The sequence below is a fragment of the Branchiostoma floridae genome, chromosome 7 (genome assembly GCF_000003815.2).
Source record: "Branchiostoma floridae strain S238N-H82 chromosome 7, Bfl_VNyyK, whole genome shotgun sequence".
NCBI lineage: Eukaryota > Metazoa > Chordata > Leptocardii > Amphioxiformes > Branchiostomatidae > Branchiostoma > Branchiostoma floridae.
The window spans coordinates 6,419,472-6,438,882 of NC_049985.1; the positions used below are offsets into that span (position 1 = coordinate 6,419,472).

Consider the following 19,411-nt stretch of genomic DNA (forward strand, 5'->3'; position numbering starts at 1 on the left):
GCAAGGATATAAAAGCTCCTTGGTCCAACGCAGAGGCTGAGGGCAAGGCTTTACGTAACATCCTAGGATAATGACATTGTATAGTATGTAACCTTGTTGATCCTCCCTTCAAGCAAGGTAATAAGTGTTGGTCACGCTTCCTCGAGGATAAGTCAACGATGACATTACAGTCCAGCCAGTAGATATATCTTACCCATGGGCTATTCCAAGAAACGCTTGTACTGCAGACGGGTGTACAATGTAACTGTTACAGTTCAGTCTATGAGCTACTCATACGAGACTGGTAATTTGTACAGTCTTTTATTGATGTCTATAGCAATAACGTAGGTTGAAATATCATCTGATTAGTGGAGTTAATCATGAAGAAATATCATCAACCTACAATTTCAAACTGAAAAAAATTGGACTTTCCAACACAAAGCATGTTTTGACTATACCTTTATCAAGGAATGAATCCATCCTTCTATGACGTCACCCACTTTATGCAGATTGACACGGATTGAGCAGTGGGTCAGATATAGCAGATAGTTTGTGGCTTTAAGGACTCGAGCAAACCTAATTCATTGAGTTGGAAGTTACACCATATTCGTTACACATCATGTAGGAGGTATATGGAAAACAGCGTGAGGAAATATAAGACGAAGAAAAAAATGACAACCCATATAGATTGTGAGAAATCAATGTTTATGAGCTACATTATCCTTAACGCTTTACGCTTATGACTTGAATATTTCCATGAAGATACAGTAAGGGTAGCTAGGTTACAAAATAAATGGTGATCAGTTGTACGTTATGCCAGTTATCGCTAAAAAATACCGATTACACATGACCAGTATAAAACCTGGAGCATACCTCAACACTAGTAATTGACAAAGCATTTAGAGAGCTTACCCAAGTTTATTTAGAGTGTAATATTACACGAGCATATGCCACTCTGATTTAATTGTACGGATCAAATTCACCGGGCACTGCAATATTGATGCAGGCATGTGAAAAACATAAGAGTGCGAAGGTTGAATTCAAGACAAATAAGTACAAGACAGGAATCATTGCAACTGCAATGTACGGCATGTTGCATCTTCCTTGTAAGATTTACGAAATTGGATGCGCTCGTGCAGGTCATCCATATACTGTAATCAAATGAATCAAGCCAGAGTGGCCCCATATAGAAGTAGTAGCGTTAAAGAAATACAGCACACCAGCGGGTTACACCTGCGTTAAAACTTTATAGTTTTCTTTGCAAACAACTGCAAATAACTTCCATTCGTATTTATCTCACTGGGATAGTAAATTATCATCATGATAAGCAAGTATAAAATACAATCAATAACTGACGTAAGATATTCGAAGTGACTGAGTCACATTCGTTTCACACTTTGACTGATTTTGTGAAAAATGGACAGGGACAAAAACAAACTTTTCACACTGATGTGAAAACATTATCGCTGATATCATCACCCCCATTTGCGATTGCTTCCTTAGAGGATCTTTCCTCCTCCAAACTCCTTGGATCATACAGCGGAAACTTGGTGCCATTGGCCAACCCAGGGACGCCATTGTTGTGCTTCATGTCGTACTCGAGGCTTCTGGGATCGTACAGGGGGTAGGGGCTGTCGCTCTTGTAGCTGTACGTCACTTCCTCTTCCGGTCGTGGAGCGGATTTTGAGGGACCCCACGAAGCAGTTGGTCGGCATGCAGCTCGAAGCCTCTGAAACAACAACAACAAAAACACTCGGTCACAGTTTCTATTACGTTTGGGACCGTATCAGCAATTCATTGCTGCTAGCTGAGCAATATAAATTTTGGTATACATGTCAACAATTATCATTGTATACATGGCAATACTTAAGGTTTAGGACAGCATTATTAGCAGCGACACCTAGCTGCAGTGTGGAATTGTCTTCAGGAAGGTAACAGAATAAAGAACCACGTTATCCAGTGATTATCCAACCTGGTGGAATTATTAACGACAAAAACAACATATAGCACTCAGCTAAAGTGGTGGAAGGTCACTCCTTCAATCCTACTGGCGCAAGTTCAAGTCTTTTTGTTGACTATCTAAAGTATTACAGAGCTCAATTCATATCAAGTAGCCACCTATATCCATACAGATCTGTTCCCAATCAGTGCCTAACGTAAATACAAACCAACGCAGACTATAATCATATCTAATTCCATACTATATGTATAACACCTTCCATAGATAAGAGCAAAACTAAGCATTTGGCAAGTTGTGGGCAAATGTCATGAAATCAGTAATGAATGCTTGATGGATGATACAGAAAGTGTATGATAAATTTTGGCACTGCAATGTTTTTATAATAGACTAAATGTGGTACAGAAAATATAGCATTGATGCTACAGTGGCAACGCTACTTGAATTATAAATCAATTGGAATCGTCAGATTTAAGGACTAATGTAGCGAGATCAAAGTATTTCTTGTCAAACAATAAGCGATTCTACATGTTCATAATTTCTTGTTCTCGTTTGGTCTCTCCCAAAGCAAAAAGACAAAAGAACACAAGATCAAAAGAAGCTTGCAGCTTTCAAGTCCCTATTTTGGAAACATGCATTTTGGATTGTGATGAACTCTTTTCGTGTGATGTCATTGCTGTGACTGCCGCCATTTTGGTGTCTCTATTTGCATTTCAGCAAATCGTAGATCAAGCATTTTGGACATTCAAAGATCTTCAAAAATATCTACTCGAACCAGAAAGAATACCAGATGAATACTTACAAAACTGCCTATATATGCATGGCAACCGGTTATCATAGTTAAAACAAACTTTGGTTCCTGCTAATAAAAAAAATCCATGATAGCATTTGTCCCTCTCGGTGATACCAAAAACCCCTCTGGCCCATGGACTAATAGATTGTAAACACAAAACAGTTCATGCTTCAGGTAAAATTCATTGTCATATGAATAGGGACATATACACATGACTGCGCATGGCGATCAGCACCCGTCTGCTTCATTGGCATGGGGAGTGAGTGAATACACTCTAAACCACCACACTGAGTTATACGTATATATTTTCTCTGTACCTGGAGGAAGCTTCCCTCCTGCTTGTACAAGGCGAAGATGGCGAACAGCGGTATGGCGATGATGGATGAGAAGGCCATGAGCAGACCTAGGCTGACACCCCACCCCGGGTACGGTTTGCCGTTGTACTCTACTGGGGAGTAGGTCACCAGGCTGAATATAAAGATAAACTGCAGAAAAAAAAAGACGCGAAAATGGATTTGAAAAATAACAAAGAACATACATTATAATGATACTGGATTTGCAAATTGGATTGTATTAATTACACTATCGTTAACCAATCACTGGAAACATTTAACGCAATACAGCAAGGGATTTTCAGTGTGCTTATATCAGTATACGCTTTCATATTTTCTTCATTTTGTTGCTGTATAGTAAGGCATATACACTCGACACTATGCACGTGTGCCCAAGGCGTTACTTCAAAGGATTCAAATCAAAAAGAGAATAACCCAATGTATCTATCCTGTTATTGAAACATATAAACTTGAAAGACCTCCAATCGGTATATAGATTTCTTACTCCGGGCTTCCTTTAACTCAAGGTTATTCAACTTCAGGTTATTCAACTAAATGTAGGTATACATAAGAGGTCTTGTGAACCTTTATACAATCTTAATGAGACACATGAATATCAGTTCCTTAACAAAGCGTAGGAAAAAATGCATGGAAGTTATTCTTTTCGGTTACCCGACTGACCCTAGCAAAAACCTGCCGACCTTGGTCTTTTAGAGGGTGGGGTCGACCACTAACAAGGGACATAAAAGTTGCTATCTGGATTATGAAAATGTTGTAGAGCCATTTTCAACATTTACATACAATGTTAAAATACTACTAGATACATTTTAGTTTTTGAATTGTTTTAACAATTTTGCTGGTTCCTCCCTTAGATAAGAGAATCCATACCTACTATCTACTAAGTTTTTCAGGACCATTAGCAACGATCTTTATTTGCATGTTCCTGCCAATGTGGGCTAAATGCAGCAAATCCCATGATGGGATCCTAAAGACTAAGTACTATTACATGTAGTATTACAATTGAATAAACAATACATCTGCAGCTATGCTATCACTATATCTAATATCACTATATTAGCAAAAACACAATAGTGATTTTAATTAAATAACATCTAAGGCCTAAGATCTACAGGGTCTAACTCACCAACATCAGCGCCGGAGACACGAACATCCAGCAAACCTTGAAGTACATGCTGGGTTCATGGCCGATCATGTCTTTGATGTTGGAACTAAAGCGCTTGATTCCTGGAAGAAAGGACACGCCAACGTCATCAAAAAGACTGCGGTTCAAAGAATAAAAAGAAAGTCCTAATCAAATGTAATTCTACATCGTAAATGTCAGCGCCAAGCACCGGTCAGTCTTTGACATTTGTAGTTTCCTGGAATACATGACTATGTTTTTGCTGCCTCGATTACTGAACAGGACCTGGATTAAAGAAAGTCTTAAACAGATTTGATCTTAGATGTTGGATGTCAGTACCAACGACTGTGCAAACTTTGGCATTTCCGTTTTTCCTGGAACACATGACCATGTCTTTGCTGTGTTTATTACTGAACAGGCCTTGGATCAAAGAAAGTCTAGAATAAATTTCATCTTAGATGATGAATGTCAGCGGCAGATGCTCAGAAATCATGAACAATAATATGCTTTTCTGGGAACTCATGATCATGTATTTATTTAATGTACACATATTGTCTGGAACTTTTCCGAAGCCGCCATTCCAATGAAAAAAATCAACGATTCAATAACACCAGACAGATGGAAATCACGTTTGCATACTAAGGTACTCCTTCTGGCTAAGAGCCCGAAATAAAGGCACTTAAGAACAAAGGCTATGCACTTTGATCCTTTAAGGTATAGACACTTTGAGAAATGTTCCCTGGCGCAAATCCAGTACTAACAACTGGCCACGTCTTTGTATCGCTGACAAGACAGACTTAGCTTAGGTTGGCTTGCTAATTACATTCTTAAGTACGTATATCAAGTAGCTTCAACGAAGGCGCATGAGTATCACGTATGAAATGTACATCAGTGTGTGGATACGTTACCATAGATCCAGCATATTCCAATGGCCATGAAGAAAGCAGTCACGATGAGACAGAACCCTGCAGCGTACCAGTCCATCAGGGTGACCCAGTAGATTCCAGCCTGCAGTCAGAACACTTACAGGTTACAATATCTACACCCATCTGTTGCAGGCTCATAACATGTGCACCTAACTCTAGCTTCGGTTAGGGCAGTGCCTCGGATAGGACGTTAAATGGAGGTCTAGTGTTTGAGGAGCGCCACACACCGAGCACGTTTAGGAACCCATCATACCTATCGAAAAGAGTATGGGTCCTTTCCCGGTGTGAGTGGTTCAAAACCTACGGTCCTATATGGCCGCACATGGGGCAATTGCTGTCGCATTGAGGTCACATTAATTTAATAGCGGCGCATGCCAGCTCGCTCCAGACCCTTTTGATTTAGCCCCGGCCATTGTAAACTCCTCGTGATTCAGCTCCTTACTGTCGACCCACCCCAATAACAATAACAATAACACATGGTCTTATAATTGACCAACTGTTGTGCCATCAGGGCGAAATCATAGGACCATGGAAGGACTATCAGTGATTCTTTATTTACCAGTCGGGTGAAATCCAATGAGCCGATCTATTGCTTCTTGTCGTGTAATCACGGGACACATGAGACCTGTGTCTGAATGTCAATGATGAAATGATCTCGCTCTCGTTCGAGCGAAGACCATTAGTGGAAACAAATGGTGTTATGATATTACAGTCGACTGACGAAGCGCTATTTCACAATTAGCACGAGTGCAAGGCCATCACCATCAAGTGATATACATTGCAGTAATCAACAGTGCTACCGATCGAGGGCAAGGTCCTCTATCTTACACCAACGATAAACCTTTCCGGAAGCGCAATTTATTTGTTTTGGAAATTAAAGTTTAACTCCGATGAAGAAATTTTAGTGAAATCGAATGTCTCCACATGTTAATCTCATGATATGATAGATCATTCCTTTATCTTTAATGTCTTTCAACGATCTCTATGGCCTTCTTATGGTATTCTATGTCTTTCTATGATCACGAATATCTGCCAATCGTCCCTTAATGATTTTTCGACTTGTCGAACATCAATTTTTCAATAATCTCCATCGCCTTCCAATGGTCTTTCAATGATCCCAATGTTTTACCAATCATTGCATGATTTGTGATGATCTCAATGATTTTTGGTCGCTCACTGATTGCCGGACAGTCTCAGTACTAGTGTTGTAAAAGTGTATTATGATTAGTAGCACTCCCCTGTTGCTGCAGATGCATTGTGTGAGTCCCAGTCGCTCACTGATTGCCGAACAGTCTCAGTCCTGTAAAAATGCGTCTTAATTAACAACACTCCCCTGTTCCTGCATGTACTAACCTGTGTGCATTGCGTGAGCCCCAGTAGGTACATGGCGACACAGAACCCCAGCAGCAGCCAGGTCTTCCTGCGGGCTAACGCCGTCGGGAACTCATCAACCAGCGCGGTGATGATCGTCTCCAGGGTCACGAACTGATTACAACAGACATCAACCATGATAATGAGTTAATGTAAATTCAACATAAGCAATATTAGAGCGCTAAAAGTGCAAATAATCTGGCTAAGGCAATCTGTATAAAATTGATATCTACTGCACTATACATTACCACATTTACAACACTATTTCATACTTTGATCGGTTAAGAATGACGTACAAACACGCTGCGCTAGGATACCCTAAATGATGTACCCGCAAAAAAGTACGCTTCATGGCATCCTTCATGTTCCTTATATGTTGGTATGGAATGGAATAGAGTTGCTTCATCTTATTACGTAGAAAAGTGCCCCAAATTTGACTTTGATAATTGAAGTTCTACAACCCTGACTTGGGCTAATATTACTTAGGTTGCCTAGATTGACAAAAATCCTGTCGTATACACACTGTCGTATATACGCATTTACGGACAGTCAGTTGGAAACCAAAGTGGTTCACGCCCTCACACTTACTACAGTCTAGGCGATTGGTGCAAACTATAGCTAGAATCGCTCAAAATAGGATAAAAGCATGAAACTTGGTATGATGAATCCTGAGTATGTAATGAACATTTTCAAGGGTGGAGCCAATTCAAAATGCATGTTTCTTAGCAAAGCTTGTTAGGTACTATAATTCAAGCTACAATGCTAAAATTTGGTCGAATCATACAACAAATATGTCTCCTTAGCGTGTTGTGCAAATTGATTTGTCATGACCAACATAATTTGTAAAAAAAGGTTATTTGGGGCAGTTTTGACTAAAAATGTCTATTTTGGACTCTGATTTTAAGTACATCGAATGACCCTCTAACTGGCAACTTTACAGTCGACCCTTGCTCACCAATGCCCCCTGTCGTTTTGTAACAGCACTACAATACAACCTATGCCTACACTAGTACACATGCTATCGAGACATATCGTACCATACTGTCCAGGCCCAGCATGAAGAGCATGAAGAACAGGCAGATGGCCCAAAACGGCGAGGCGGGCAGCAGTGTCAGGGCCTCCGGGTAGGCTATAAACACCAGTCCAGGCCCTGCAGACAATAAGGAAAACAATTATAGTTATTACAGTAAGCCTTGTATGCTATATACTATCTTATTCAATACTTACCTCTCATTTACCACCATGTAAATCTACCTTTTCGAATTGTTGTGTATTTTGAGGGTATAAGGAGGTTCACCATTTTAAGTACGCATGTGCAACGAAACGCATTGTGGAATAAAACTCAGAGGGTTAAGGTCCCTTAAACGTCAACAACACGCCTGGACATTTTTATTGAAATCGGTGCAGTGGTCGAGACATCTAATTACTATTTACCGTCACCGTTGACATATCACTCCGCGTCCGCACTTAGAATTGTGATCTCCTTATTGACTAAAACTGTAAAATCTATATGACGTTGCAGGTTAATTTAGTTATATAACAAATCTCATTTATAAGCTGATTATGATTCATGATTCCCTACCAGTAGCCACCACGTCTTTAACATCCACGTTCAGCTCGTGTGCCATGAAGCCGAGAAAGGAGAAAACAGCAAACCCTGCAAACACGCTGGTACCACAGTTCATCAGGGGGACGAAAACGGCGTCCCTGCGAGGGATACAATGTTCACATGGTTTAGAGCACCAGCGGCTACTCAGTTGTTGTTTTTTGCGGGGGGGCGGTGGTAATATCTAAATTAGTGATACGATATTCGTGATTCTTCATGCAGAACGTCAAAATGAAATAAAAGAACTGGAATATATAATTTTGATCAACAGAAAGCGTAAATATTGTGAAGTCAGACTCAGAGTGGGAGTGGTCAGAGGTCCATGCCCAAAAAGGTGATAAAAATCAATGTGACAAAAACATCCCACTTCTCCCATTCGTTGTGATTGGTTGGCCTACCTCTGACAGTTGTTGTTGAACTTGTTGTAGCTGGACATGGTCAGGACGCCTCCGAAAGCAATGCCGATGGAGTAGAAGATCTGCGAGGCCGCGTCATACCAGACCTGCAGTAACAGTTTGGACTTTCAGTGGTCTTCTCGGTGCATTTAGACTGAAAATAATTACCTCCGTGATTGTCATATTTTAGGTAGCTTTTGTGTGTTGGTGAACAAGAACAATTGGATATGGATTGGTTTCAAATCAAGTGTGTTAGTAGGGTGTGACAAAAACTGCAAATGATAAGATTTTAGACACCCTAGCGGCTTCCCAAGACACTGCAGGGAAACTTCCAGTTTTAGTATCTAGTGTTCTGAACAAGCTATGGTCACGATTTTGGTGGTAGGTAGCTCTTGTTATGAGATAGTTCACGTTATGAAATGCGCATGTGTATTGTGATGCATTGTGGGTAATATGTCAAAATCTGTGGCCTCTGGCAATACATAAAGAATGTCCTCAAACATTAAACTAGATATTTTAGTCACAATGCTGACAATATCTTAATTAACGTCTGACTTGCCATCAGCCACGATTTCTCCCCAATTCGCCACTGAAGGCATTTGTGTCGTTCTCTAAGTACCTGCGACTCCCGCAGCTTGTTTAAGTCCGGTGTGATGTAGAAGAGGATCCCGTCCAGCGCCCCCGGAAGCGTCGCGCCACGCACCAGCAGGATGACCAGGATGATGTACGGGAAGGTGGCCGTGATGTACACTACCTGGAAGCACCAACGTCAAGGGTTATTTCATCTTTGAATTTGTAAAAAGATACAGACATGGCCAGGACAGGCTGAAAATAAGTTGCAGTTGTTGTTGTTTACGTTACTTGCCAGTGCTCTCTGTCTGTCTGTCTCTCTCGCCCTCTGTCTCTCTCTCAGTCTCTGTCTCTGTCTCTCTCAGTGCGTATGCGTGCGTGTCTGTCTGTGTGTTGTCATATATCCTAATTGCTACTGTTGTTAACGTTACTTGCCAGTGCTCTCTGTCTGTCTGTCTGTCTCTTCCTCTGTCTCTCTCTCAGTCTCTGTCTGTCTGTCTGACTGTCTCTCTCTCTCTCTCTCTCTCTCTCTTTCGACTTTGAGGCATTGTAGATATCAATGAGCTTGCCTTATTTGGCACAATCCAATCAGCGTCCAGATTACAATTCCTATTTTGTCGGACATACAATGCGTGTACAGTGTATAGCGCTCGCATGAAACCAGTTTGTTTTGAGAACTGGTGAAAGTATCTTGATGTGTTAGGTCAGTGTCCTATGTCGCCATGGTTGCTTTTCCCACCGATCTTACATTTCGTAAATTATTTTGCCTCCTTGTGATTACATTACCTTTCCCGTAGACTTCAGATCCTTCCACCAGACAGAGTGATAGTTTCTCGGTTTGTTGTTAAGTTGGTATTTGTTGTTCTCTACCCATTGATCCTAAATTTGGTACATTTATATATTTTAGCATTCTTGTGATATGATTACGGTACCTTTCCCGTGGACTTCACTCCTTTGAAGAGACAGAGGAAGACGAAAATCCAGGCCAGCAGCAGACACAGCGACAGCTCCCAGTTCATCTTACCGGTCTCGCCGATGTCACTGGAGATCTGCTGGACACGTACGCTGGAATACAAACATTAAAAGCATTATATTGTAGTAATTTGTTCATCATAGAGAAACATATTTGCACGTATAGACTTGATTTACTATTTTAACGCTAGTTCACCTTTAACTACGACGTAACCTATATCAAAGTCCGCAGTTTATAGAAAAAGGTATTTAGGGGTACAATGTATCGAGTCGATGAGCGGTGGTTTCAAAGTCAAATATAGTAAAAGTATTGCAATTTGAAAACACCGTCCGTCGACTTGATAGCCAAAATACCCAGGCCTGTTTTAAAAAAACAACGTAATATAGGTTACTCCGCGGAAAACATCATTCATCAAAGACAGAATTGCCTGAAGGACCCCCAAAGCCATGAAATGTTTGTAAAGACATTTATCTTGTATCACATAGTAGTACGTACATTAGGTGTGTCCGATCCACAACATTATACTACTTACTGCCAGTACTCCTCGCTGGGGCTGACTCGTGTGAAGTTCGTGCTGTTCGCTGTCTTGTTGGCGACGCCCCAGCTCTCCACGCAGGCATCGGAGTTCCACCAGTGTCCGCAGTGATGCCACGGCAGCACGCTGGTGAAGGAAGCGAACAGGTAGTACAGGGCCCAGGCGATGATCATGTTGTAGTAGATACAGGTCCAAGCCGATATGATGCACATCGCCCAACCAATTCCTGGAAGATCGTAAGAGAGACCAAATAGTTTTGTATGACTCACCAGGCAGTACATATATACATTGCCATATTAGCGAAACAGGCAGGTGCAGGCTGTCATGTTTGTGCCTCTATTTGCAATCTAATGGATCATAGCTCAAATGTGCACAGAATTTTGGTGTATTTCAAGTATTCTTCTGGTAATCTTCTCTTAGTCGTGTACCCAAAAGTAGTTATTTAGAGTTACCGAAGCGTAAAGAAGAAACCAATATGTCGACGTCCACAACGTTACAGTCCGTGGCGATTTGAAGGTCAAAAACAAGCAACATCTTATCATTCGGGCTACTACATGCCAGTGTACATGTACATGTCTTCGATTGTGGTGTCGGTTATACTACTTACGCGTGCATACAGTGTGTGTTAGGTACAGGTAAACCACCTTTCAGTATGGGGATGCAGTTCCACACAGGCAGGGAGCCCAGCCCGGCGTACTGTCCTAGGGTCAGCTCGATGAAGAACATGGGGATCCCGGCAAACACCAGCATGATGACGTAAGGGATCAGGAAGGCACCTGTGAACAACAAGGTGATCTTATAGTTACTGTTGACTTAGAATCTTTAACTAGGGTTTCCGCGTTTAAGAAGAGCCATACATCGAGCACGTAAAAGAACGCACTACACATATCTAAAAGATTAAGCGTACTTCCCGGTATGTGCGGATGAAACCTACAGTCCGGTCTTACGCAGGTTGTACTGTCCATACAAAATTAGCGTCACCGGAAACAAAATCTTTGAGTTGTACTTGCTATTCAGAAGTCATCTCCAAGCAGACTTGGAAAATCAAGGAAAGGTGGCTATCAGAGAAGCATGGCCAGTGAAAGTAATATAATAGCAAAGAGCGGATGAACATACGACGTTCAAATTGAAATATATTACTTTTACTACTAATAGATTTGATACATCTCATCTGATACTCACCACCACCGTTGCGATAGCACAGGTACGGAAACCTCCATACGTTGCCCAGTCCCACACAGTAGCCAATCATGGACAAGAGAAACTCGATCTTGGCATCCCATTGGTCCCTGGTGGGGGCTTCATCATCGCCCGGTTGTTGCTCAGCTTCAATCTCCTGAATCACAAATAAGGTTATGGAAATACGATTAATAGCGGTTTAAACTGCGTCTGTGCAGGGTCAATGATGAAGGTCCCTTACTTCACTGTTCCTGTGTAGACATGTTTTGCTTTACAGAAGTGTCTTTACTGGACCTGGCCATGGTGTATTTGCATAGAGTGTCGTTGCACTACTATTACACATTTACTACAATTACTTCTGCTGCGATTACTATTACTACTATAACTACATATCATTAAAAATGTCCTGATGCACTGTGTGTAAAAAAATTCATCAGGACACATAACGAATGAGACCTTAAGACGTACAAGAAGCAAACAAATAAGCGTAGCTGTTTTAACAGAATAAGAAGTTCAAACAGTGGGCTCCGCTGCGGCTCCTGTTTTCAGCCAAGCAAAATAGGTCATCCCTTGTCTTCCCGATAGATGTGTTGATTTTTACGCTTGAAGCTAATGTCTGGAGATCACCAAACATGAGTTAACGTGGGACCGCCGACTTGAGAGACGATCCGAAACCGTAATGAAATCAAGCCTTTTGAAATCTGCTTTGGGACAAATTATGTGAGAAAACAGGACACAGAAGACCACATAGAATCGATGTATCTTTCTACAGTCTGGGTTGTCTTCTGAAAACAGGTATTTGTCAAACGCTCCTCACTCCACCCAGATGTAAACATTCAGTAAAGAAGTTGGGGAGGTCAGATGCGTCGAAAGGAAAGGGGTGGGCGCCGTCTTCCGATGCCGAGCCATCCATGCTTAGATAGACTTCTGATGCAAAGGTGTTCATCCTCTGGTACAATGGCTATGCAAATATTGTATTTCAAATAGAATCTAAATGTCATTTTGTAGCAGAGCGTAGATTGTGTACGGTAGAGAGAAATGAACTGTATAAGGTGATAACAAAACCTATTTCCTTATTTCATACACCTAAGTGCTGTAGAAAAATTCATATTCCTAATATTACTAGACAGACCATCGATCGTCAAACATATCTACGTTCTTTTATCTCCACTATAACAGAAAAGTGAGGAGAAGTTGAATCTATCCAATAATAGTTCCATTTTGTATCTTTTAATGAATACTGAATCTTTTCAGCAAGTCTTGTAGTGACCTGTACTTAGCCCGGAGTTGAAAAAATGTGCAATAAACGACTTCAATCAATCATTCCCCGTGTCCCGTAACTGTGGACCACTATGCCACAGCACTTAGGATGCCGGTCGTGCTTTTTCACAGTGATAAATGTGCAGAGACATGTTTGAAGGTTTTGTCATGTCCTCCGGCGATGAAGTGGCCTTTCTATGACCCTTCACTTATATGCGAGGGCACGAACCAATCATTCTTACGTAAGTCTTGTACAAATTGTGCAATCATGACAATGGGAAAATCAACTCCTTTTTTTCCACCTCATGGGGAAAATGCACACCAAGTGATGTTCCTTGTTGGCTGAATCTTTTGTATAGTAAAAGCACTATGAAGACTAAAGGACAAGAAATACCTACACAAAACGAAACCCTTACAGCTAGTAGTGTACTGGTACAAATCAATCAATCAATCGTTCGCTTGCATTATGTTTTGATGCATTGCTACGGACAGTACTAGGACACCTTTTGTGTTAACGATCACCTGGTGTGAGTGGTGTGGTCCCTTAGGCTATAACTTTATGGTATACATAGTTTCATAAGAGTATACTGGCTAACAGTGAGGTTTGTTTCTAAATGACTTAGGCGCACCGAGGAACTCCTGTTCTCAAAGTCGAGAGGCCACGGACACACGTAAAACGCAGTCGAGAGGCCACGGACACACGTAAAACGCAGTCACTTTCTTCTTGGGTCGTCGCGCGTTTTTTTATGCAACGGAATTCACGAAAAACATGCTGCGACAGAACCAACCACAAACAAGGGTATAATACAGCTTTTCTTTGCTACCACTACCGCTGAATTTTGAAGAACATAAGCACGACTATCCAAAAAAAAAAGAATTTGCAATCGACACATGCATGTGACCTGTCTCTAAGCAAAGTACATCATTGGAAAGCCGCCCTATACTCGTTACTGACGATCAATCCCATACGTTGAAGCTGGAAAGTGCAATCGAATCGTCTCCCTTCTTTGTGTTCTTTGCACTGCATCATTCCAGTTATAGTAACTACAGTCTTATTGAGCTTATATATAGAGCATCTTCTGAGGCCTTAAGTTTCATTTGTTACCTGTCTGTCTGTCTGCACTTAGGAGGCGTGACACTGGCGGTGGACTTTGCTGATCACCAGAACGTAGAGGAGTCTTAAAATCGTCAGAGAATCGAACGTATTCTTTGGACGAGAAATGGGTACTTGAAAACATCGACTGATCCCTAAAAATCACGCCAAAATGTCGTTTTGAGCGCGCATTCAGACAAGATGGGCGGACTACTTTATTTCCTGCTGTGTGCTGACAGCTTTAAGGCCCTCATGTCTCACTAAATGGTACACGTTTATGACGAACAAAAGTCATGAGGTGTCCTACCTTGGGATCCTTGTTAAACGTGCCTCTTATGGTACCGACGTCAGCCTTGGTGCCTTTCGCTGCGTCGTCACCAACGAAGGCCGGGTTCTCGGCCATTTTGTGTCCTAGCGTGTTCAGGGACTACTACTAACAAAACAACGCCACCTGCACCTCTCATTTGCATAACAGGTTTGACAGCTTTTGCACACAGCACTATTCTCTCACCCTTTCGAGGACACCTTAATGATAGTGTTATACCTTACTACTGTATATATTGAAATGTTCACGGTAGCTTTATTTCGGTGGTTTTCGCGGCAACCTCTCCACCGCGACATATGATGACACTGTGAATTTGCGTTTCTATTGTATTGATACCTTACGAAAGACCGCGAATTCAAAACATAGCGAAAACATCGTTTTTTCTCCTACAGCGAAACGAAGTTCTCGTAAAATAGATGAATTTACTGTACTGAGCTGTTACAAGAAGCAAAGATGTACCGAAGCACCTCACACCCTTTGATATATAAACATGATTCAGGGATACTGTAAATGCAGAAATGTTCGCGGTAGATTAATGTTCGTGGTTTTCGTGGTTTTCGCGAACTTAAAACCACCGCGAACATTTTTCTATTATGGTATAAGACTGCCGTGTATGGTGTTACCGCGAACTTAGAACCACAGCGAAAATTCCTTCTTCCCACTGCCGCGAAATTAAATCCCCGCGAACTTAACTGCATTTACAGTATATCATCCAAGCAGAGGTTTTAGTCGGGGGATAGTAGTAAGTGGTCGGGAATCCTTGCGGCTGGCTCTTCTAAAGGCATGATAAAACATTTATCAATGAAAAACGCGTCCTTCTACCTTTTCAGATGATAATTTCCTGTCCCTACAATTCTATGGTATATCAATGATATTATCCTTTCGAGGCAACCGTAAAAAATTCGCTGGCACGCCCTGCCTGTGTATACACAATCTCTCGCTAGATGGGGTTAATGAAAGTGTTAGGCCGGCCGCTAGGAGCGCGATTTTCGTCAAGCTATACCCCTTTCCGAAACCTTTATTTGGAGAATATCAGGGACATACAGTAGAATTTTGAAGAGTGAAAAAGGATAATTGAAAAGATGCGGGAAACTAATTTTTCATTGATTACGATTTATCATATCATATATGAATTTGATCTCGTAGTTATCTGTGCTAAGATTGATAAAGGCCACAGCAAGACAATTTCATGGATGACATCCGCGCGCCTCACCTTCGCCTGATTTCGAAAAAAAATCTCCCCCAGGGATGGTCCACATGACAAGAAAATACTAGTAGGAAAATATGTGCTATGGTAGCCTTGATTGTAACTGTAAATGTAAAACCAATTCGGTAGTTATAGAAGTGACTTCACTAGTACTAGTTCTGTGGGTTCCAGTGTATTTGTGTTAAGTCGCAGTCGAAACTACAAAATCAGTACTTAATCAAATAAATCTGTCCAGATATGCAGATGTCACTCTTCAGGACAACCACAGTGTGTTTCCCTATATCAGGCGGGTTTACCGGTTATAAAAAAAAGTTAAATGAATGAATGAAGACCTTTATTGTACAGTTTTGCCCAACCGAGCTAAGTACAGGTCACAACAAGTCAAAATATATACATATAAAAGTATCACAAATCTAGTCTAACACAAAAGTTCGGCTTCTAAAGAAACAAATGTAAAGACTACATTACATAGGGGGAGGGGTGCATGGCGCCCACGTGGTGACCAAACAGATATAAAGCAAATTTTAGTCTTATGGCCTATGGTAACACTTACAGTGTTCTATACACCCATGGGCCCACGCTATCGTCATGATAGCCCTGTAACACCTTACCTTGTCTCTGTGAGTGTTGTCTCCAAGTTCAGTCATAAGTAGTCCCGGATCTTTCTTCGAAATCGATGTATAGGAGGCCATGTTCACACAAACACACTGTACGAATGGGCGGATAAACTTGTCAGACAACCACCTGAAAATGAAAAGCTATAATTAGCGCATTGTGACGGGATGCGTCACTACCCGTCAAATGATTGCAGAGATTATGATCTCTTTGTCAAGGAAATGTTCCCTCATTTCCAGCTAAGAAAAAACATGGACTAGTGCTGTAGTTGAATGGTGAAATCGGACATTTACGTACTAGCCAGGTGGCATTTTATTTGAAATTATACATCATACAGAGTGCACTGGATAGAAAAAAAACTCACTTCTTGCCAAAAACTTTCCATCGCCATGGGCACAACGAGATGCCATGTAAGGTCACACTGGTTTGATTACATGGATGACATCCACCCGCGCATTAGTTTTCGTCCGCTAAAAATAAAACGTTTGTGACCATATTGTAAATCGTACAAAGAAGCAAGAAAATGTGCAAGTATGCCGTACACTGCAATAGAACACCACTTTCCCTGACGGTCTAGTGGCGCCCCTGAACCTGTAGGCTTGTCAAAAGTGTGCCAAACACAAACGCACACACGGATTTAGTGTCCCTATGTAACGTTAAGAGCCAACATTTACCATCAGGAAACGGATATTGCCTCCTTTCATATATCACAAAATATAAGACTTAGTAATTTTGGTGTAAACTTAGGTTTGTGTTGTGTGCAATTTTTTTATTGCAAATAATTTTTGTCACCTGATGTGGTGTACTAGCACAAGTGGGCTGAAAATGACATTTAATATTCTACGATAGCTAGCCTGAAGCCTTGTAGAGGGGTCATTTTCTTATCTTTAAGATCTTAGACTTTGAAATAAAAAAACATTAGATACGCCTTAGAGAGTTAACACTAAGTATGAATACCTCCTAGTGAGAGAAAGAAAGGACATTGAAGCCATTTAACTAATAAGACACTCTTCTATTGACGAAACGCTGTACATTGTATTTTATTTAACGGTAGGTTGACGAACAGCTGTCGTTTATTTACAGGTGAGGCAAGGCAAAATTCCTGGAGGCAAGGTATGTACCTGTATAATCCTTTCACATTGTGCGGTAGAATGTGACTGAACAATTATGAGTCATTCGGAGATCTGACCAGTGTTACAAGTTGCTTAACCAGTATTCCTCTCAGTCACTTCTTATAGCAGCAATGACTTCTTACAGCAACATATCTAAGGAGGAAGGATGCCTTGTAACAGACGGAGATGACAAGAACAAGGTAAGGACAAATCTAATCGCTTTTTTATCAGTACCAAGGTATCTGTGGTACTTACAGAAAGTCTTTAAGCGGCACGGTTCGGTTTACGCCCACCTCCCCATTTAACTTCACATGTTTGTTCAGTTCATATAGCTGATCAGGATTTAATCTTGAGGCCATATGGTGTTGGGTTGTTATGCACAGTGGCACGTGGAGCCTATCCCTCTCCTTCCACCGCCATTTAACTTCCCAACCGAAGTTAGATACCCACTTTTACACTTATGTGTAGTAAAGAAATCAGTGTAAATGCCTTACCCAGCCAGGAACTCGGACCGATGACCTCTCGATTTCCGCTGCCGACTGACCACTTGGCCAATCGACGCCACAGTGCACATGAACATGTTTTAACGTAAAAAGGTAGTTTGTATATCGGGTATACTGGGTGGTCACGCCACGTGCGTCTACTTCCGATTAACAGGTCAAATGTTGACAGAACACCGCCATTTTGAATCCATCAGTCGAGCGATCAAACTTAATTGACATTCTTGCCCGACAGCATTTCTTTAATCCCTACTCTTATTGCCGGCTACACTCCTTTACCAGCTTTTGATACTATCTTATGCTACCGTAACATCTGCTTGGAGATAATTAATACAGCAACATTTGATAGGGGACTCATCAGGGGAGGCATAACAAAAACAAACGGCGGCACTCGTCAGAAAAATATCTCACCCGACGAGTCAACAAGCTCTGATTGGCATTTCCGTTAATAAGCACTACGGTCAGTGTCTTGTCAATCACTGCACGATTTTAGATCATTTAGAGATCTGCCAATGTTCGCAAAATACGCTCAATTCTCTATAGATTTTAACAGTTGACATGTTTTCTGGCTAAACTAAAAATTTGGCCGGAGCTCGTTGGAAGTGTGCTTAGTGGACTCGCACGTTATGTAGTTAAACATGATGATGACTCATAGGTCATGGTTCAAGGATCCACAGCAGTAATGGCACACAGTTCGGCAGAGAGTGGCCACACTAACGCATGGTGTCGGTGGATTCCTGAGTGTGTCTATATTGTAGATTGGAAATCGTTCCCACCAAGTACTGTAAGGGTATCCTTATACACCTTTCTCACGCGGCGGCCATGATAGATCGAAGACGAGGTCAATGAGGCAAACAGACAAAACTTATTTCTAAAATCAGCTCCCATTTAGTTTCCCCCCAAACCACACAAATTTTCATGATACAAGATAGAATAATAAATATTACAAGAAGTGTTATGCACCGAAAGATGTAGCAATTTAGAGTAGTGAAGACTGACCCCATAGTCCCTTAAGAGATGCAAAATAAAAACATAGTAATGCAAATTTTTGACGGATTTGCAGCCATTCACTTATTGGTCGCTTTCCTAATTGGCAGGTTATCATTGGTTGAACTGCTAATTATGATGGATAGCCTTCCGTTTGCCACATTGAACTCTTTTTAGATCTATCATGGCCGCCGCGTGGGAAAGGTGTATTAGAGCAATCAAGGATTCAGTGAGATATGCAAAGGTCAGGTGTGACAGGTCGTTCAATGCAATGTAACCAGCTGCCGCCACGATGGGTGCCTGCGAAACTGGTGTTACTCCGGAGAACGGTTGTGCCGACAATGTAAATACAAATACAAATACAAATACAAATACAGATGCATTTCATCAGAAGATGAAAAAAGCAATAGTAGACAGCGGCAGCTATCTGATTCTACATGTAAACATAAGGGAATGACCAAAATGAAAGGACTCGAACCATGTAGCAGATCCCACTATTATGTATTTTGTACCATGCATATAAAAATTGTGTATATAGACTTATCAGACTCATTA

General features: G+C 41.3%; 1 protein-coding gene across 2 annotated transcripts; it reads right to left on the bottom strand.

Moving 5' to 3' along the window:
* Positions 1 to 511: 511 nt before the first annotated feature.
* LOC118419757 (sodium- and chloride-dependent glycine transporter 1-like) lies at positions 512 to 18,132 on the bottom strand. 2 transcript variants are annotated; one of them, XM_035826332.1, is made up of 15 exons: positions 17,864 to 18,132; positions 16,254 to 16,386; positions 11,761 to 11,914; positions 11,223 to 11,354; positions 10,576 to 10,804; positions 10,003 to 10,135; positions 9,120 to 9,254; positions 8,504 to 8,607; positions 8,082 to 8,206; positions 7,537 to 7,649; positions 6,482 to 6,613; positions 5,111 to 5,210; positions 4,206 to 4,306; positions 3,047 to 3,214; positions 512 to 1,708 (listed from the first exon to the last, which is right to left on the bottom strand). In XM_035826332.1, the coding sequence occupies exons 1-15, from the start codon at positions 17,947 to 17,949 to the stop codon at positions 1,421 to 1,423; spliced, it is 2,133 nt and encodes a 710-aa protein (XP_035682225.1). In that variant the 5' UTR covers positions 17,950 to 18,132; the 3' UTR covers positions 512 to 1,420. The 2 variants fall into 2 exon arrangements, with proteins under 2 accessions (XP_035682225.1, XP_035682226.1); XM_035826333.1 differs by lacking the exons at positions 16,254 to 16,386; positions 17,864 to 18,132 and adding an exon at positions 14,418 to 14,591.
* Positions 18,133 to 19,411: the final 1,279 nt, after the last annotated feature.